The sequence below is a fragment of the Balaenoptera borealis genome, assembly GCF_965194805.1.
Source record: "Balaenoptera borealis genome assembly, chromosome: 12".
NCBI classification, from domain to species: Eukaryota; Metazoa; Chordata; class Mammalia; order Artiodactyla; family Balaenopteridae; genus Balaenoptera; species Balaenoptera borealis.
Genome location: NC_138869.1, coordinates 51,929,431 through 51,951,580, shown reverse-complemented (window position 1 = coordinate 51,951,580; position 22,150 = coordinate 51,929,431). Strand labels below are relative to the sequence as shown.

The following is a 22,150-nucleotide window of genomic DNA, read 5'->3' as shown; positions in this document are numbered from 1 at the left end:
TTTGTATATAGAAAATCCTAAAGAATCTACCAAAAAACTATCAGAACTAAGTAAGTTCAGCAAGGCTGTAGGATAAATATCAATATACAAAAATCAGTGGTATTTCTGTACATTAGCACTGAACAATCAAAAAACAGGAAATTAAGAAATAATAGCATCCGGGAATTCCCTGGTTGTCCAGTTAGGACTTGGTGCTTTCACTGCCAGGGACCAGGTTCAATCCCAGGTTGGGGAACTAAGATCCTGTAAGCCACACGGTGCAGCCAAAAAAAAGAGACCAATATTCCAAAAGTTAAATGGGCAAAGAACAGTACTAGGTAGTTCATAACATATGAAAAGATACTCAACCTGACTAGTAATGAGGGTGCTCATGAAACCAAACTGAAACAGCAATGAGATTTCACTTTTTCACCCTCTGTAAATCCTTCCCTAAACCACCCACCCCTCCCCCCACCCTCCCAGTTCTTCCATCTAACCAAGCTCCTATGTGCTCCCACACTCATGCATACTTTTATTATATAACATTTGTCACACTGTATTGTAATTATTTATGTAAATGTCTTTTACTCCAACTTGAATGTACTTTATGGCAGGGGCTAAGCTTGATGCGGGAGATACTTAATATTTCTTGAATAATTGCCTTCAAATCCTATTCCAATCTCTTAAATGAACATATACAAGTCTTTTACATATTGAAGAAGTATGTGCAAGCTATCTGGGAGTCTGCTTTTCTACCAGCTTATCAATGCACAGAAACTGAGTGCACAAAACTGTCAAATATGACAGTGTCACAGTCTACCCCCAGGTCAAAACACCATGGGCTGTGTAGTACTTTCTCCGTCTGGGGGAATTTGGTTGTGCCCAACTTCTAAACATTATAAATCCTTTGCGGGGACTATCTTTAGACACATTACTTATTTTCCCTCTTTCTGAACCATTTCCTTAAGGTAGCCTCCTCAAATCAGAATTACTAGGTCAAAGAGCATAAACACCTTGGTATGTGCTTGCCCAAGCCCTAACAGCATTGCAGTTAGAGCATATCTTACTTATTAAAGTTGATTCAAACTTCTCTTCCCTTAAAGAGTTAGAATAAATAAGGAATTACATTTTATTCTTATTTTTTAAATTTAACTCCTAGACCCATCTGCAATTTACTTTGGCTTACAGCGTGAGGTATGGATCCATGGTGAGTGTTTTTCATAAAATTAATCAATTAACCCATAAAGCATGTTTTAAAATTTTTCAAAGAAAAGATGGATTATTGAGTAAATAGCATTAGAACTACTGAAAGCCACTTGGGTTAAAAAAAAACAAACAAGCAAACAAACAAACTGGATTCCTATGTCACTGTGTATATCAAGATAAACTTTAGATGGACTAAAGCTTAAACGTAAAAACGAAACAATGAAAATGTCTGAAGAAAATACAGGTGATTTAAAAACTAATAATTTTATGGAGAAGGAAACCACAAAGGAAAATACTGCTGTTTGACTACATGAAAGATTTTCTAAGACTTTAAAAAAAAAAACACTGAAAGGCAAACAAATGGGAAAATGTGCAACATGTGACAAAGGGTTAGCAGTTCTAATAAATAAAAGAAATATGTAGAAAAGATATGAATAAGCAGAAAATGACCAATAAACACGATAACACTAATAATCAAAGAAATGAAAGAAAAATAAACAAAAGACAGTATTCTTCATCTAGCTAGCAAAGTTTTAAAACACTGAGCAGGGCTTCCCTGGTGGCGCAGTGGTTAAGAGTCTGCCTGCCAATACAGAGGACACGGGTTCGAGCCCTGGTCTGGGAAGATCCCACGTGCTGCAGAGCAACTGGGCCCATGCGCTACAACTGAGCCTGAGCTCTGGAGCCCGTGAGCCACAGCTACTGAAGCCCGCGTGCCTAGAGCCCATGCTCTGCAATGGGAGAGGCCACCGCAATGAGAGGCCCGCACACCTCAACGAAGAGTAGCCTCCGCTCGCCGCAACTAGAGAAAGCCCGTGTGCAGCAACAAAGACCCAACGCAGCCAAAACAAAACAAAAAAATTATTTTAAAAAACCCATAAAAACAGTGACCAAATCATAAGCACATACAGGGGAAATGGGCCCTCTTGTACTCTTTTTGTAGAAGTGTAAATTGGTACATCACTGATAGAAAGCAGTTTGGTAATACGTATCAAAATATAAAATCTACAAAATGTTTGACCACCATTCCACAGCTGAGATACTAAAAGATATATTCTCATATATGTAAAAATATATAGTATAAATTACTATGAACAATAAAAAATTTACTAAGGTTGCTGGGTACAAAATTCATATACAAAAATTAAATATTTTCATGTATGCAAACAATGATCAATTAGAAAACATCAGAAAAGATTCCTATTTCAAAGAATCAACGTAACCAGAATATGTAAGATCTACCTGAATGCAATTTTAAAACAGGCCTGAAATAGACAAAGGCAGTATGAACAAATGGAACGATATGTAATGTTCTTGAATAGAAATTCAGTATCATAAAGCTGTCAATGTAAAGCATGATACTCAGACAATGAAATACAAAGCTACTTCCTTCATGGCCTTTCCTAATCCCCAGGAACGGTACTGGTTGCTTTGTCCTCTTCATTTCCATCTCAAGAGGCTTATGTCACTCTATTACCAATTATTTTACTCTGCCTTGTTTATTCTTTTTATGTTCATCTCCCAAATCACACTACTTAAGGGCAGAATCACGTCATTTCCATAGTTGCCATTACATGGTAGGTGTTTAATGTTTGTTGGAAACATAAATGGATAACAGTTTTAAAAAAAATACTCTTGTTATTAATCAAAGAAATCCACTTGAGAATAAATAGATATTATAACTTAAAAAATTATATTAACAACAATTTAAAAGAATTGGACTACTCAGCAGCAATGAAGGCAGAGCCAAAGGAGTGGTTCTTATGTACAGCTGGTAAGAGCAGAGAGGACTGAGATCACTATGGAAAGCAGTTTGGCAGTATGAAGCAAGAGCCTTAAAACAATTCAAACACTTAGGCCTAGTAAATCTACTTCTAAAAAATAATGAGAAATTAAAAAAACAAAAACAAAAAACCTTAGGCATAGCGATAGATGATTATTATGGCAATTATTTAAAATAAAGAAATGGCTAACTAAATTATGACACAAATTACGCAGCCAATACAGATAATGGTTGCAAAGAATTTGTGATAATACGAATGAGGTGACTGCAAAGAAAGCAAGCTACAAAACTGTATATATTCATGAATACACACTCTCAAAACAATGTAAAAAACCTCAAACACACAAAAAAAGCCAGAAAGGTAATATATCAAAATTTTGATAGTAGCTGTTTGCAAATAGTGGGTTAAAAAAATTTTTTTCTTCTAATATTCTGTGTTTTCCAAAATAAGTATACTATACTATGTTCATAATCAGAAAAACAAACAAAAGCTGGGACTTCCCTGGTGGTCCAGTGGTTAAGAATCTGCACTTCCACTGCAGGGGGAAGAAAAAAAGAAAAGAAAAACAAACAAAAGCTGATGAAGTTGGGGGGGGAGGGAGAAGCAAGAGGGAAGAGATATGGGGATTATGTATATGTATAACTGATTCACTTTGTTATAAAGCAGAAACTAACACACCATTGTAAAGCAATTATACTCCAATAAAAACGTTAAAAAACAAAACAAAACTGATGAAGTAAAGGTAAGAATTATGGGAAGAAAGTGTCCTTACCTAAGGAAGTCACATTTCCATAATTCTCCAGCATCACATCCCAGTACAAGGCCCTCTGAATTGGGCCCAGACATGCCCATTCCTCTGAAGTGAAGCACACTGATACCTCCTCAAACATCACCAATTCCTGAAATAACAGGTATGTGTGAGATTATCCATGCCCAGGAAGCTCCCCTACTGAAAGGTCCCTTTCACTTCTGGGGAAGACATGTTGTGAGGGCATGAGGTGGGCAAGGGATATCAGGGAGACATAGGAGACCCTACATGAAGTCTGCCTTCCAATAGCATGGACCTTGATTTAGAGATGGGAGCTGACTGGACACCCAAGCACAAGGATGAGACATACTCCAGCCACAATTAGGATACTTCAGCCACAATTAGATAGTGCAGATAGGATCTTAGAAAGAAAAGAGGATGCAAATCTTACCTGGGGCTGGGCTGTCAGGAGCATGAGAGCCATTAACTGATTTCTTGGGTTCTCTTCCTGGGAAAGGGCAGAAGCTTCAGGGGCAGGAGAATCTGAAGGAGAAAAAGCTGCATATGAGATAACTGTTGTTCCTGCCCACTACTCCAAGTCCAATATCTTTATCTTCTATAAACAAGGAATTCAAAAAGACACAGAGCTCCCAGAACTAGGCAATGATGGCTATAAAATGACCTACAAATCTTTTCTGACCCCCACGTGCACGGCTGGAATAGCACAAAGAATAGCAATAAGAATGGATAAACGGGGACTTCCCTGGTGGCGCAGTGGATAAGACTCCGTGCTCCCAATGCAGGGGGCCCAGGTTCGATCCCTGGTCAGGGAACTAGATCCCACATGCGTGCCGCAACTAAGAGTTCACATGCCACAACTAAGGAGCTGGAGAGTCTCAACTAAGGAGCCCCACGAGCCACAAATAAGGAACCTGCGAGCCGCAGCTAAGACCCAAAGCAACCAAATTAAAAAAAATCTTTTTAATTAAAAAAAAAAAAAAAGGGCTTCCCTGGTGGTGCAGTGGTTAAGAATCCACCTGCCAATGCAGGGGACGTGGGTTCAAGCCCTGGTCCCAGAAGATCCCACATGCCACAGAGCAACTAAGCTCATGTGCCACAACTACTGAGCCTGTGCTCTAGAGTCTGTGAGCCACAACTACTGAGCCCACGTGCTGCTACTACTGAAGCCCATGGGCCTAGAGCCTGTGCTCCGCAACAAGAGAAGCCACCACAATGAGAAGGCCACGCACTGCAACGAAGAGTAGCCCCTGCTCGCCGCAACTAGAGAAGGCCCAAGCACAGCAACAAAGACCCAACGCAGCCAAAAATAAGTAAATAAAATAAATAAATTTAAAAAAAAAAAAGAATGGATAAAGGGTCAGAGGGACCCAGGAAAGGACAAGAGGGAGAACAGGAAAGAGCTTGGTACCATAAGGGGTTCATATAAGGGCAGGAGAGGAAGCAACTATCTGGGAGTAGGGAGATGAGCCATAGTAAGAGTCCTGAAAAAGTCCAAAGCCACAGCCAGCAAGTTACCATGTTGAGGATCTTGGAGCAAGTTGAACACCACTGGGTCAGTAAGAGGACTTGAGCGAACTTCAGCTGATATGTGGCTGCCAGTGGGTGCATGAGGAAGTGCTATTCCTGGAGTGCTGAGACCCTCCTGGAGAGTGTCCTGATCCTGGACAAGGACTGGAACCTGGGAACAAGCAGAACAAAATAAGCTGACTCTTCTTGTACCTCCAGAAAATGGACTCACCTAACATGGACCTCTTTCTGCCCGTAATCTAGAACTGTGAGATGAGAGTGACCCACCTCAAGTATGGAGCATCAAACCAGCAGTAAAGCTTTGCCTTGAGAACAATGGAGCTGCCCTCTAGCCCCACTCATGGTACTGGTGACCTCTCCCAGAGGAGACTGAACACAACGGTGGAAACAGAAGCCAGACCTGGGTGTGGGTTAAGGAGGGAATGGGAAGTAACAAGCAATTAAGAGCTTCAGACCTGGTTTTAGATTACACCTGGGTTCAATACACTCTTCTACTTATTTACCCCTTTACTTATCCCTTCCTGCTCCAACAGAAGGAACACTAGAAGTCTAGACATTTGCTTTTGTTGCTAACTAGATGTCTCACCTAAGACAATGTAGTGAACCTTTTCCTGCCTCCATTTTCTTATCTCTCAAATGAGAAAGATGGATTAGTGATTAGCACTGAAATATATAGCTCTAAACTCTTCATTTTTATGATTTAAACAAATAAGCCCATCCTTGGTACCGCTCCCAAGTTATATTCCAGACTTCTTATATAGAAATGTTTCTAGTGGGCTCCAGATTGACAGAAAGAGATCTGACACATACTAGAAACTATATTAAGATCCCAATTTAATAGCCAAGGATATAAAATCTTATCAGAGACAAATATCTCAACCCAATCCCTTGGCTCACAGAATCCCCAGTAGAGGAACACATGGGGAGGTCTTGCCAGATCTAGAAAACTTCATTCATGCTTTCCCACTGCCTTTTATACTTCAGACTTACAACATCACTCCAAACATACTTATACAAACAATACATATGTTTCTGTTTAGAGGAACACTTACAAACATTATGTTCTTCAGATTCTTGAACCAAACTCAGCATTAGCAAGCATCACCCAAGGAGGCAAAGCAGAGTCAATGCCTTGTGTTGATTCTGAATTGGCCCAAAGACCCCAATTATAAATCCATTTCTCTCAAAAGACATCCTGTGGTCTGAACAGCTCATGAACCTGTTTTAATTAGCATTAGGGTTGCTGTTGTGTTATTAATTATTAATGAAAATCACAGCATCATCCTCTATCCCCTCTGTCCTGGGCCTACTCCCTCCTTCCATCTCAAACTCTTCCCCCTTCCCCTTTCTCACTTTTAGTGCTGGTCCATCGAGGTCTTTCTGCAGCTCCTCTACCAGGGCCACTGCCTCCTCACCACTCCCGGGGCGATGGATCTGCACCCAGGTCCGTATCTCTCCGGGCAGGATGCTCAGGAACTGCTCCAACACCAGCAGCTCAAGGATCTGTGCCTTGGTGCGTGCTTCTGGCCTCAGCCACCGGCGACAGAGCTCCCGGAGCCGGCTCAGTGCCTCCTGGGGTCCAGATGTCTCATGGTAACGTAACTGTCTAAAGTGCAGGTGGGAGGTCTCCCAAACAGAGGAGCTGCTCCCTTGGAAGCTGGTTCCCCACTTCCAGGTATCATCCTTCCCTTTAACAAGGCCCTCTTGTCTCAGAGCACTGTGGGCCCAATTTTCTCTTGTCATTGTTGTTATTTAAGAAAGGCTCCTCTCTAGGGCCCCTCAATCCTTGCTTGCCTTCTTCCTTAGAGCTTGGAGAACATCATCTATAAGACCTCAAGAAATCATTGTTAAAGTTAACCCAGAGAAACAATCAGGTTTTCCAGACCCCAGTTAGCTCTCACTAATGAAGAAACCTCCCTGAATGCAAAGTTATAGATTCTGGGCCATGCCTCCTCTAACAGAAGCCCAGGCCCAAGGCTCTAGGGACACTAATATGCATGTTACCCACACCATTGCTGATATCAAAAGCATGAAATTCCTTTCGTCTTTTTTTTTGCCACGTGGCATGTGGGATCTTAGTTCCCCGACCAGGGATCCAAGCCGCGCTCCCTGCATTAGAAGCACGGAGTCTTAACCACTGGACAGCCAGGCAAGTCCCTCCTTTGGTCTTTATTCACAGTTTCTCCTCCACCTAATTACAATAAATCCTTTATCTACCATTCTAACAATGGGCATCCTGGCTACTCCTGTGTGACCTTGAACAAGTTACCTCACTTCTAAGTCTCAGTTTGTTAACGTGTAAAATAGGAGTAACAACAATTCCTATCTTATGGGCTTGTAAGAATTTGATGTGAAATACATTTCAGGCTTTTGAATAGTGCCTGGTATACGGATTCAAATGTTAAACATTATCTTTCTGCAACTAGCACCCTTTCCTATGTTCTTAGGCTTCTGCTTTCTAGAAATAGTGTGTTTTTTAGAAATAATATGTATCTTTCTTATTACAAAATGGAAAATCTGTAAAACCAGAAAACACATACAAAACCAAAGAACAATCACTGCTATTGTTCTGGACTACATTCTTCCAGTCCTTTCTCCATGTGCCAATTTGGATCACAAAACTGGATCCAACTGTACTGCTCCATAATTTCACACACGTTGTGTTGTGAACACAATATCAAATATTATTCATCATTATTTTCAAGAGTACATCAGCCCATGGGACTTTCCTGGTGGTGCAGCGGTTAAGAATCCACCTGCCAATGCATGGGACATGGGTTTGAGCCCTAGTCCGGGAAGATCCCACATGCCGCGGAGCAGCTAAGCCCATGTGCCACAACTACTGAGCCCACGAGCCACAACTACTGAGTCTGCGTGCCACAACCACTGAAGACCGTGTGCCTAGAGCCCGTGCTCCACAACAAAGGGAGGCCACCGCAGTGAGAGGTCTGCACACTGCGGGGAGTAGTGGCCCCCACTCGCTGCAGCTAGAGAAAGCCCGCGTGCAGCAACAAGGACCCAATGCAGCCAAAAATAAATAAATAAATAAATTTATTTTTTAAAAAAAGAGTATATTAGCCCATTCATACTGAAGTAGTCCCCTGTTGTTAGACGTTTAGATTATTTATAATTTTCTCCTATTACAAATTCAGCTGCAATGACCATCTTTGCTAATGAACTTTTGGTTACATTTCTGCTTATTTCTTCAGGAAAAATTCCCAGAAGAGAAATTGTTTGGCTGAAAGGTACAAATAATTTAAACTTTTAAGGTTGTAATAGTTACATTACTATCAGTAACATATGAGTGCCTCATTAATTTTATTTAACACATGAACCCTTAAAATTCATGCTTATAATGGAGATGAGACCAAAATATAAACATAATTTCAATATAATGTGTGAGTACAATTAATAGGAGGACATACAAGCACAGTAAGAATTCATGAAGGTAATTTTGGGTTGGGCTGTAAAGAAAAAAAGACCACTGGAGTATTGGGAAAGCCATTCCAGAAATAAAGAAACTGTAATTTCAAAAACAAGGGAGAGACAGCACATATAGCTCTGTTAAAAAGGTTCTTTGCAAATCAGAGAAGGAAGTAACCTTTGAGGTAATTTTGTAGAATTAGAGTGAAGAGGTAAACAGAAGCAAATTCTAAAGGCTACTGAGAGGCAGCCAGAGGCATCCCAAGTAGCCAGAGTGGCAATGCCAAGCTCCTTCCACAGGAATTACACTCAGCATCTCAGCATCAAGCCACTGTAGATTTAACCTGTGTCTGTGAGCATCTGTGCTTTATCTAGTTTTACTTTGTGCATCTGTTAGCAAGACGTGTCCTAAGGGAACTGCTTCTTTGCTTTACATCATTTCAGCTTATAAAAGGTTTCATAAGAATACTCTACTTTCAGGGACTTCCCTGGTGGTGCAGTGGATGACTCCATGCTCCCAATGCAGGGCGCACAGGTTTGATCCCTGGTCAGGGAACTAGACCCCACATGCATGCCGCAACTAAGAGTTTGCATGCCACAACTAAGGAACCTGCTTGCCGCAACTAAGGAGCCCACAGGCCGCAACTAAGGAGCCAGCATGCTGCAACTAAGACCTGGCACAACCTAAATTTAAAAACAAAACAAAACAAGAACAACCCTACTTTCAGACATTAGGGGAAACCTGTAGTCTAAACAAATAAAGTTCTAAATTAAGTAGTAGTAGGGAGAGAAAAATTGAGAAAAACTGAGCAGTTCTTTGGTAACTGATCTGGGGGTGATGGAAAGGAATTTAAAAAAAGGATTTCTATCCCATGTTCACAGATAGGAAGACTCAATATTGTCAACGTTTCAGTTCTTCTCAACTTTATCTACAGATTCAATGCAACTCCAATCAAAATCTCAGCAAGCTATTCTGTGGATATTGACAAACTGATTCTAAAGTTCACATGGAGAGGCAAAAGACCCAGAATAACTAACACAATATTGAAGAAAAAGAACAAAGTTGAGGGACTGACACTACCCACATCAAAACTTTCTAAAAAGCTACTGTGATGAAGACAGCATGGTACTGGCAAAATGTAGACAAATCAATGGGACAGAATAGAGAGTCCAGAAATAGACCCACATGAATAGTCAACTGATCTCTGAGAGAGAGTCAAGGTAACACAATGGAGCAAAGATAATCTTTTCGGCAAATGGTGCCAGTACAACTGGATATTCACATGCAAAAAATCAATCTAGACACAGACTTTACATCTTTCACAAAAATTAACTCAAAATGGATCACAGACCTAAATGTAATATGCAAAACTATAAAATTCCTGGAAGATAACCTAGGAGAAAACCTAGATGATCTTGGGTATGGTGATGGATTTTTAGATACACACAAAAGGCACGATCCTTGAATGAAATAATTAATAAGCTAGACTTCATCAAAATTAAAAAATTCTGCTCTGCAAAAGGCAATGTCAAAGATGAGAAGACAACCCAAAGACAGAGAAAATACTTGCAAAAGACACACACTATCATCCTTCCTTTGTATATTTTATACAAAGAACTCTTAAAACTTAACAATAAGAAAACAAACAACTCAATTAAAATATGGCCCAAGGGGGAACTCCCTGGCGATCAAGTGGTTAGGACTCAGAGCTTGCACTGCCAGGGGCCTGGGTTCAATCCCTGGTCAGGAAACTAAGATATCACAAGCTGTGTGACGAGGCAAAAAAAAAAAAAAAGTTAAGATAAAATGACTCAAAGACCTAAACAAATACTTCACCAAAGAAGATATACATATTTCAAATAACTGCACGAAAATATGCTCCACATCGTATGTCATCAGGGAAATGAAAATTAAAACAGTGAGATACCTTACGTACCTATTAGAATGGCCAAAATCCAGAACACTGGCAACACCAAATGCTGGTGAAGATGTGGAGCAACAGGAACTCTCATTCATTGCTGGTGGGAATGCAAAATGGTACAGCCACTATGGAAGACAGTTTGGCAGTATCTTACAAAACTAAACATAATCTTACCATAAATTCTAGCAATTGTGCTCCTTGGTATTTATCCAAAGAAACTGAAGACGTACATCCACACGAAAACCTGCACATGGATGTTTACAGCAGCTTTATTCGTAATTGTCAACACCTAGAATCAATCAAGATGTCCTTCAATAGGTGAATGAATAAACTGTGGTACATCCAGACAATGGAATATTACTCAGTGCTAAAAAGAAACAAGCTATTAAGACATGAAAAGATACAAAGGAAGCTTAAATATGGACCACCCAGTGAAAGAAGCTAATCTGAAAATCTAATATACTGTACAATTCCAACTATATGACATTCTGGAAAAGGCAAAACTATGGAGACAGTAAAATGATCAGTGGTTGCCAAGGATTGGAGAAGAAAGGAACAAGCAGGCAGAACACAGAGGATTTTTAGGGCAGTGAAACCATGCTGTATACTAAAATGGTGGATACATTATACAAATCATTATACATCTGTCCAAACCCATAAAATATACAAACACAGAGAGTGAACCTTTATGTAACCTATGGACTTTGGGTGATTAAAATGTGTCTGATACAGGTTCACCAATTGCAACAAAATGTACCACTCTGGTGGGGGATTTATTTTTTTGGATTGAAGTACAGTTATTACAAAGTGTTGTATTAATTTGTGCTGTACAGCAAAGTGATTCAGTTATACATAAATATACACTCTTTTTATATTCTTTTCCATTATGGTTTAGCACATGATATTGAATATAGTTCCCTGTGCTATACAGGAGGACCTTGCTGTTTATCCATTCTATAAATACTAGTTTGCATCTGCTAATCCCAAACTCCCACTCCATCCCTCCAGTGGTGGGGAATGTTGATATGGGTGGACGCTATGCAAGAGCGGGGGCAGGGAGTATATGGGAAATTTCTGTATTTTCTGCTTAATTTTCCTGTGAACGTAAAACTGCTCGAAAAAATTAAGTCTGTAAGTAAATAAAACCTGGGGTGGGGGAGAAGGATTTCTAAATAATTTTCTACAGTAAATTATCAGAATTCTATTTACTCTTACTTTGCAGATAGATACAAACAACAAATCCTTAAACATACATTTTGTTTGCTTCTCACAAAAGGTTTGTGAGCCACAAGTTAAAAAGAACAAAAGAAGCCTCAAAGGAACTAAGCGATTCACTCAAGGCCACTCAGTTATGGGAGCAAATTCTGAACTCAGGGATTCTAACTCCAAAAATCCAAAATAACTGCATCTAAGAAAGGACTTCTGAAACCCAAACAACTATTCTAAAGCAATGGTTTAGAATAATAATGACAACAACTCATTATAAAGCTTTAATCTGGCAAGCTGTAAAACGAAAATAACAACAACCATACGTAGTCACTCACAGGTTGGCAATGACCTTTCTTGCAAAAGACGGAGTTTACACTGTTTACCATCTTAGTACTTAATGTGAAAATACATTCTCTGAAGCAATGGCGGTATGGGTTGTCTAAGTTTGCTTCTTAAATACCAATATATTACAAAATTAAAAGATGAGAACCGGTCCATACCTCAAGGGAAAAAGAAAAAGCCCCCAGAAGTCTGGGAGCCCCTGCTCCAGGGAAGTCTCAAGCTGTTTCTCAGCATCAGTCTCAGAGAAGATGGAAAAAGAGCAGAAAAGCCTGAGCTGGGGAACCTGACTACTGAGGGCGGTGTTCTCAAAGGGGCAGCACATTCTACTGACTCGAGGGCCGGTCCACAGACACACAGACTCAGGGGCGCTGTCTTCAATACCTTCCCCAAGACGCAGCCAAGGCGTCCACCTCAACACGGAGCGGAGGGACCGCGCTGGGGGTAAGGGCCGGAGAGGGGTCGGCGAAGGCTGCGCTGCCCTGGCGAGCTCAAGCCGCACCCCGGGCCCCCCTCCCCGCGTGCCACCCTGACCCGAGCCCACCCCGCTCACCGGGAGCTCCCGCAGCGGCTCCGGCCTTGGGGACCGCCGCCTCGGCGCCGGGATGCCAGGAGATGACACGGGAACTGGACGCCACAGCACCTGAGGCCCAGAATAATGGCTGACCCGCGGATACCTCGACTTCCGGTCGCTCACCCCCCCCCTACCCCCAGTCCCGGCTCTCTAGGAAGCCACATCTCTATGGTTCCTAGCTTTTCCCGGGGAAGGCAAAGAAAAGGGGAGCTCCCGGACCCTTGGGTTTTCATTCCTCCCAACCAAAGAGTAGGCGCAGCTGTATTCCGGAACACAAGGATCAGCGGTGAATCACACGGTTCAGGCCCTCAGGACGCTTGTTGCCTCCTGAAGGAACTGAACCTTTTTGTTTTAATTTGCAGTTCAACTGAGGTTGATGGGGATTAATTCTCCATATGTCTGAGTGACTTCGTGGGTGACTTTTCCAATCTATTCTTGAACCTTAGAGCAGTTCTCACTGTAAATAACATGGCTTATAAATGACTCCCTTGTGAACTGGCTTACTGTCGAGTATCTCTTGCCCAAATGATGAGATAATGGAGCTCTGGTGTTAAATATTAATCAAGCTGAAACTGCGATAGAGAGACACTGCCTCTCCGGAATGAGGAAGTTGTTGCAGTTGTCCATTACCCTGGGTAAAGTTAGGTCTGTGTAAAGGAAACTGAACTCTTATTCTCTCTTTGATACTTAGATATTTTAAGTTTGGACTCCTGGAATCGTCAACCCCTATATGAGACAGACCAGAAAGAGGCTCCAAAAGGGTGTTGCAGGAGAGGGAAATGTCATGTCCTGGGACCCACAGGAGCCCTTAGGACGGACCACAGCCAAGTGAGGGTTCTGGATGTTGGGCAGGAAAGAATTCAAGAGCTCACCAAAGAAAAGTGAAAGCAAGTTTATTTAGAGTGATACACACTCCACAGGCCGAATATGGACCGTCTCAGAAAGTGAGAGTGGCCCCAGGGTATGGGGTTGTAGTTTTTATGGGCTAAGTAATTTAATATGCTAACGAATGGGAGGAATATTGCTGTTTCCAGAAGGAATATTGCTATTTCTGGGAAGGGTGGGGATTTCCCAGGAATTGGGCCACTGCCCACTTTTTGGCCTTTTCTGGTCTATCTGGGAACTGTCATGGCTGAGGGGGCGTGATTTTTAGTATTACAATGAAGGTATAATGAGCTAAAGGTCAATGACCAGACTTTTCTCAAAGCTACCTTGGTTACCAAGCAGGTTCTAGCCGGTCTTTATCGAATCCCAACAACTGAGCTCCATCTTCATTTATCTAGAGTTTGTGTCCTGCCCCTTTCCCTCCTGTATCAAGGGCAAGGGCCATGTCTGTCTGGATCCCTTGTATACTTAGCACGTAGCACAAAGCCATACTAGGTGCTAGATGAACGTTTGTTGAATGAGCAAGATGTTATTCTGTATATATGTTCTCTCCTGGCTTTCATTGAACACTTGCTTAAACATTTCAGCCTCTACTCTTTCATTCATTCAACAACTATTAACTGAGTACTAACCATGTGCTAGACACTATTCTAGGCACTAGGGACATAAATGAAGAGGTAAAGTCCCTAGAAGCTTACATTTCTAGTGGGGATAGACAGGAAAACAAATACAAAATATGTCAGGGAGTGATAAGCGCTAAGCAGAAAGAGGGTAAAGACCCAACAAAGGAGGCTTAGAAGCAGCAGCCAACCAAATAGAAGGAGAACCAGGAGATAGTGCTTTATAGGTCTCAAAGCATGAATGGGAGATTTTGAAATAGTAATCAACGTGGCCCCTGCTCCCCCTACACTAAATCATTTTACTTGTAACCTGAGGTCCCTTCTCCTCCCCTGCCTGTCCAAGTAGACAGAGGTTATTCACTGTGAGACTAGAAACAAAGGGTACAAAGACTATACTGTCAGGTCAATAGATACCTTTGGGAGATGGAAAGACATGCTTGCCGAACAAGTGTTTCTGCTGGGGAAGAAGAAAGGAATGAGAGGAGCCAAAATGACTAATTGGGCTGTGGATGACTGACCAGTGAGCCTACAATCATCCACACCCTACCAAGCAGTGGCCTGGAAGGATGTAACCAGAGTTGTCTGCTGGTGAGGACCACTAATTTGCCAATGGTCAGCCTAGAGCCCCAGTTTTATCATTCAGTTTGTGCCCTGAGATTCAGCCTGGTGCCCATCTGACAGTCAAGGAATTTGAAGCCTCCTCATCCTCACCCCAAGATGAAAGACTTGGTTATCTTGTGGGATGATGGTAGTAGAAAAGGGACACCCTACCTTTGAAGAAGATGGAACTATATGGAATCTGTTTAAAGTGGCCCAGAGAGCTGGGACGGTGGTGGAATACAACACATAGCCTCTGTTTTACGTATACTCACACGTTCTTAGCACATAGAATTCCCACAGGTGAAGTACACTGGATTTGGAATCAGAAAACCTAGGTTTGGGACCTGGCTCTTTCTCTTACTAGCTCTGTGATGTTATTTTTTATTTTATTTTTTATTTTTTAAAATTTTTATTTATTTATTTATTTATTTATTTATTTATTTATGGCTGTGTTGGGTCTTCGTTTCTGTGCGAGGGCTTTCTCCAGTTGCGGCAAGCGGGGGCCACTCTCATCGCGGTGCGCGGGCCTCTCACTATCGCGGCCTCTCCTGTTGGGGAGCACAGGCTCCAGACGCGCAGGCTCAGTAATTGTGGCTCACGGGCCCAGCTGCTCTGCGGCATGTGGGATCTTCCCAGACCAGGGCTCGAACCCGTGTCCCCTGCATTGGCAGGCAGATTCTCAACCACTGCGCCACCAGGGAAGCCCCTACTCTGTGATGTTATTAAGTCAGCCTCTAAGTCTCAGTTTCTCTGTCGGTCAAATATTGGTATAATGCCTACTTCATAGCGTTGTTGTGAGTATTCAGTAAAAGGATCACGTGAAAGTACTTTATGAAACAATTTAGTTGTCAATAAACTTGGATAAAAGAGGTAATGGTCAAAATCTAGAACATGACATAATGTAGTTTGTTCATTAAGTTAATATTAGGACTTCATGCACCTCAAAAGCAAACAAGAATTAAATGAGTTAGTTAGAGCTATACAGTATATTCAGTTAATTAGGGACATAGGCAAGAATGGAACCCAGATCTTTCTGCTCTTTCTTTTGCAACAGGTTACATGCACTAAACTGTCCAGATAACATAGAAATTCACTTAACATAGAACATGCCAACTCTGAAACATTCTTCTGAATAAGCCCCTACTTTAATGCCAATAAATTGCTTGGAAACTTGAGTTCTATTCTTAATATTGCAGTTTCCAAACATCCCTTCAACCATTCCCATAGTTTTTAAGGGCCCAGACTCTGGATCCAAAATCTCTGGTTTTAAATCCAGGTTCATTTGTGAGTACAACCCCCTTTTTGTCGGAAAGAAAAGGACACTAAAAAATAAGAGGGACCTCGGACTTCCCTGGCGGTCCAGTGGTTACAACTCCGTGCTTCCAATGCAGGAGGCATGTGTTCGATCCCTGGTCGGGGAACTAAGATCCCACATGCGGTGTGGTATGGCCAAAAAATAAAAATAAATAGAAATAAGAGGGACCAGACGTACACTCAAGGCTGCCTCACCTTCTCATGGACCACTTTGTCTCTGAGAAGCAAGATCAACACATCCTCCTATCTTTGTGGTTCTCCTGTTTAATTTCATTGTCTTGACTTAACAGGAAGGAAAATTGACCCTTCATTTTGGGGAGGGAAGAATTATACCAGATCCTTTGTCATAGGTCAATCACACACCAATTTGCATTTAAAAACAAACAAACAAACAGCCCCACAACACTGGCAGAGTAGGATTTTATAGAAAGATGAGAAACACGACCTTAACATTCAGACTAGGATTTCTGTTTTAGTTGACCAGTATTCTGAGGTCTTAGCCCCATCTTAGACTATTGGTCCTCTCCCTCCAGCCTCTTCTCAAATACCTATCTATGATGTTGATTGATGCTCTTACACCTCTAATTTGGAGAGGCCCAAAAGCGTACTTTTAAGTCAGTCTAGAATCTTCCATCCTTAGCAGTGGCTAGGTGTCTGGGCAGCAGAACAAAATGTAACTGAGGCCCTCCCCAGTCCAAGAGATTATGCAAATACTTCTCTTTCAGGTATTGGAAAATAATGGAATTAGTACTGCATGGTTGAAGGGATTATTTCTAGACACTAAATTCTGAGTCAGGCTTACAGAGAAGAGAGATCATGGAGCTCTTCAAGAATGCTAGCACTCCCTTTGCCAATTTATTTCTCATAGCATTGATGAAAGTTTTGTCTTCTGGACCCTCCCAGTGTGGGTGAGTAGGTCTTGAATGACAAATCCACTTTAATAATCCAATCTCCCTAAACCTTTGAATTCCTCCCTCTACATTAAACCAAGGGAGGGCGGGCATTTCTGATTCATTCACAACAGGCCATCTTTTGGTCCATGTTTCAGCCAGTCAACCAAACTGTCAGAGCCCTTTCTAACTCCCAGATTTGCAGATTCAAATGCTAATCTCTTCTGAAAACAACCTCACAGACACACCCAGAAATAATGTTTTGCCAGCTGTCTGGGCAACCCTTAGCCTAGTCAAATGCAACATAAAATTAACTATCATAATTATCCCTTTAAGTAGTGTAGAATCTCATCTAATTGGTGTCTTCTCTTTCATTCCTGACATTGGTATTTTGTGTCTTCTCTTCTTTTAGCCTGATCAGTCTTGCTAGAGGTTTATCAATTTTATTGATTTTTCTAGAAGAACCACTTTTGGTTTCATTAATTTTTTTCTATTGTTTTTGTTTTCTTTTTTCTAGTTTTCCACTCTGACTTTATTACTTCATTTCTTCTGCTCACTTCGATTTAAAAAATTTTTTTTAATTCAAGTATAGTTGATTTAAAATGTTGTGTCAGTTTCAGGTGTACAGCAGTGATTTGGTTATATATATATGTTTCCTCATATATTGTGCCAATCAGTGCTTGTGTCAGTGAAGGGGTCTAACGGCCCAGACCTCTCACTTCAAGTTTGGGCAATCTTGAAAGGCCATCCCAGTCTGAGTCTGAAGCCAGCAAAGGGAACACAGGTAACTCTGTGACTGCAACACAGCTATCTTCTCCCACTGCTAATCCTGCTTTCGTCCCTCTCTCTACAGATGTTAATCCCAATAATGCTCTCCAATAAATTTGCTGCATATTATCCTGTCCCAGAGTTTACTTCCCAAAAAGTTCAACTTAAAACAATTAGATAACTCAATTTTTTAAATTGTTAATTTTTAAATAACTGTTCCAGGTGTACTTGGATATGTAAATACCTAATTTTATATTACTTTCTTGGTCTGGTGTTTCCCAAATTTGAACCCTAAAATACCATGAGGATTGATCCATGACTATAAATTATTAGGGAGACTTTTATTTTACATTTAAAGCCCAGGACAAGCCCCACAAGCTTCCTTAAGGTCTTCCCTCTGCTCCTGGCTCACTTTTTTTTCTAATGCATGCTTTCACTGAGGGTGTAGCCCTGTAAAGATCTAGGTTTCTTGTTAATCTAGGTTCCCATTTTCCACCTCTTTGTAAGCCCAAGGACTCAAATTCTGCCCTTGTGGCTGATAAAATCTAAATCCCTTGGTGACCAAGATCTCCAAACTGCTGCATGGCACCCAAGGCCTTATCACCCACTTATCTTTCTGACTTCCATTTCCTCTTCATTCTAGGCGCTGAGGATTTATTTCACTTTCTTGAAAGCCCTGTAAAAGGATGTTCAAGTTTTATCCAGCATTTCTAGGTTGTTTCATAGCCAAAGGGCTTTATGATTATCTTGTTTGCCATATTGTTCTATTATAAATTTTTAAACATGAATCTCTGTTCAACTCTGTGGTTAAACCAACACTGCAAATGTGACTGCATTTTCTTTCACTCAGTAAACTGGTTGCTAATTTGTTATGATTATACTAACTTTGGTATATGTCTCAATAATTTTGTGACTTATAGACTTTTCTGAGGGAAAATGGACAATCATCACACAAATAGTCATGTAAAGAGTCAAGGCTCCTAATGGAGAGTTTTCTTAAATCCCCACTGCAAAAGTTTTGCTTTATATAGATTCCTAGGCCCTGTCCCAGAAATGCTGATTTGCTGGGCCTGGGAAATTACTTATATTACTTCTTGTGATTCCCAGATTTGGACTTCACTGGACTTAGAGACTGGTTATAGCCTTTTCGCTTCTATAATCCTTATACGTCAAATTGTGCCACGTGGATTTGAAATGGTCAGTGGAAAGAGTGTGTCCTAGTCAAGTCCTGTATCTATGTTGCCCAGAAAGGAATCTGCCATATCCTTTTTGACCCCTCACCAACATGCCTTCTGGAGCAGAAATGGACTTCAGGGAACATGCTGGTTTTATTCAACCAAATGACGTCTACATAATAGTATAGGTTTGAAACACAGATGAGACCAGAGAGGGGGCTTGGACAATAACTGGCTATTCAAGTTCTCTAAGGAAATAACAGAAGGACACAACAGAAGGACACTTTCTAATGGTTAGAGCTCTAGTTTATGTAGAGTTGGCCCTCCATATCTCTGGGTTCTGCGTCCATGTGTTTAACCAACCACAGATAAAAAATATTAAAAACAAAAAAAAAATTCCAAAAAGTTCCAAAAAGCAAAACTTGAATTTGCCACACTGGCAACTATTTACACATCATTTACATTATATTTACAACTATTTACATAGCATTTACATCATATTAGGTATTATAAGTAATCTAAAGATGACTTAAAGTATACGGGAGGATGTACATAGGTTATATGCAATAGTTTGCCATCTTATATAAGGGACTTGAGCATCCTTTGATTTTGGTATAGGGGTGGGGCTCCTGGAACCAATCCCCTGCAGTTACCGAGGGACAACTCTATTATCAGTGTGAAAATAACAAGCTTCATGTTGTGTTTGAATCTCAAACAACAGAATCATTCTTTCTAAAAACAGCTGCTTAAAAGAAAAGCAAACTGAACAGTTTTCTTCCCACTCTCAATAAAGGAAGGAAGCAAAGGGAAAAAAATTCAGTGATATTTATAACAAGTAAATAACAACAGATATTTATTGGAGGAATTATAACTATCTTCTGCAAAAACAGTTTTATGACTCCAGTTTTATAACATCAGAGGTGACTATAGACAGTCTAGTTTCTAAAGACAATCTAACAATATGAGCATACTATTTTATTTATATTGAATGGGAAAAAATTAAAAAGCAAGTCTGTCTCTCAGGATACAGAGCTGAAATGAAATATAGTCTTATGGGATTCATATTCAATGGAATTACTCAGCTATTTAAAGCTCTTTTTGGTTTCAATTTTCTTCTCAGTTCCTAATAAGACCTAACATTAGTACACACCATCAATGAAAAATATCTCTAAGTCTAGGGAGACACTTTCCTCTCTATGCATGATTCTTTGTCTTTCATATTTCTCTTTAATCAAGGCTACATAAGATTTTAATTTCACTTTTTCTCACAACTAAAAAGAGACATATATGTTTCTAGTCCACACCAAAGCAATTCTCAATAACCAGGGTATCTGTGACTAAAAAATACTTGCCCCCTCATATTCCTCAGGAATATTCAGGGTACTAAATACTCAAGTGAATAAATGTGAGTGCACAGGAAGCTGGCAGGTGACAAGAACAGGGATGGGCAATACACAGTAGTTTAGTGATGTACATTTCAAGAGAGCTGGGATTTTGATGGAATAGAGAAGAAATGGCCGTACAAAGAGGTAAACGGGTTGGGGGAGAAAAAAACTAGCAACTGAGGGACTGCAGAGGAAGCACTGCTGTTAGGGAACAACCAGGCTTCCATTAGAACAGGAAGTTGGAAAAAACACATTCAAAGAGACAGATCCTGAATTCCCGAGTGTATCATGAAAGGGCTTGAAAGGAACTGCAAAATTAAACTCTGGCTGAAGCAGGCAGCTGGTAGTCTTGAAAAACTTCTAGAGGAAGGTGGATGGTCAGTTCAAATTATATTGCAAAATACTTATATGAAAAGGTACAGAGACCATCTGTCAACATTTACTCCTGCAGCTCAAGACAGGTATCAGCCTTGCAGACTAGAAGCTAGTGAAGGCCTCCTCCAGGGTCCGCTATCTTAGCTTGCCTGGGCAAGAAAAGTGAACGTATTCTGATCTCGGGCATCCCTCCTAGAAGGTATTTACTCTTGAAGATCACAAAGTCTTTTAAGATGAAAAAGAAAGCCTATTTGAAGAAAAAATTTCAGACGCTATGACACAGTGGTAAGAAAATGTTTTGGTCAGAGAACAACACTTGCTCAGCAATATAGGAAGCATCAACAACTCTGCTCAGCAATAATAAATGCTTAAAAAGTACCACCTGACAGGCACACAGGAAGCTGTTTGCCTATTTTCTTAAAGCAGTTTTGGCAGGGCCAGGAGACATTAGTCCTGGGAGTTTCCACATAGGTAATCAGCAGGTGAGAATGGCTGGCATGATGAAAGGCATGAATATTAATTACAAACCCCTTGTAGAATTTTAAAAGGACACATGACAAGGGAAAAATGATGGAAGTGCCCTTACTGCTGCAGTTCTGTTTAGCCACTGCCACATGTGGGTGACCCTACTCTCGTGTCCACCCAGACTCCTGGGGAAGTGCCTACCCAAGGGTGACCAATGATACAAGAGTCCTACCCCCTGAATGCAGCAGATCTGTTCCAGAGCCTCCAAACCTTGCTTTGAATAACTATGCAAAGAGGGACTATTACATCACAAAATAATATGTAAGCCATTAGCCTATCAAAATAGGACGAAACCAAACAATCCCTTTTCACCCAAATATACCCTTCACACCTTCCACTTCTTTCTAGTAACAGCAAGGAAGAAATATATAATCCTTAAAACTAAATTACAAGGTGCAGAGACAGGCCATAAATCTAACTCAGAGAAGACTGACAGCATCTTCCTTATGAAACCATGATCAAATAACTGTCCAGATATAGTCAACCACCTTTCACAGAAGTGGCTACTCAGGAGGATCCCAACTGGTCTCCCCCTCGCATAGAACCATCATGATGGACAGAGGCACTCTGGTATAATAAAGAAAGCATGGACTTGAAAGTCAGATCTGAGTTCACATTCTGGCTCCAACCACTTACTAGCCAGTCACCTAACCTCACTGAGACTCAATTTTCTTGTACCAGTGTTATGAGGATTGGATGGGATATCAAATCCTCAGTAATCCCTGAAACAATAAATCACTATGTGCATAAGACAAATGGTGTTAGGCTTGGGCATTCACTGTATACAAAGAAAGAGGAATGGCTGCGTTAAGAATGGGGAGATTCTAAGGGTTCCCAGATGGATTCTGAGCTGTCTTAAAAGTTTAAAATATTGGTTGTAA

The 22,150-nt window shown here is 40.9% G+C and overlaps 1 protein-coding gene across 15 annotated transcripts in view; it reads right to left on the bottom strand.

The window, feature by feature from the left end:
- LOC309608412 (uncharacterized protein) overlaps positions 1–22,093 on the bottom strand; it is a 30,391-nt gene extending 8,298 nt beyond the window's left edge. Inside the window, exons 1-7 of one of the 15 annotated variants that reach the window (XM_082348392.1) lie at positions 12,712–15,496; positions 10,841–10,977; positions 10,626–10,735; positions 6,619–7,097; positions 5,254–5,416; positions 4,169–4,260; positions 3,742–3,868 (exon numbers count right to left, since the gene is read on the bottom strand). In XM_082348392.1, coding sequence (XP_082204518.1) covers positions 3,742–3,868; positions 4,169–4,260; positions 5,254–5,416; positions 6,619–7,008 — 772 coding nt within the window. In that variant the 5' untranslated portion in view covers positions 7,009–7,097; positions 10,626–10,735; positions 10,841–10,977; positions 12,712–15,496. Of the gene's footprint in view, positions 1–3,741; positions 3,869–4,168; positions 4,261–5,253; positions 5,417–6,618; positions 7,098–10,625; positions 10,978–12,711 lie in introns of all 15 variants that reach the window. The other 14 variants (XM_082348386.1, XM_082348389.1, XM_082348390.1 and 11 more) reach the window with 14 other exon arrangements.
- Positions 22,094–22,150: the final 57 nt, after the last annotated feature.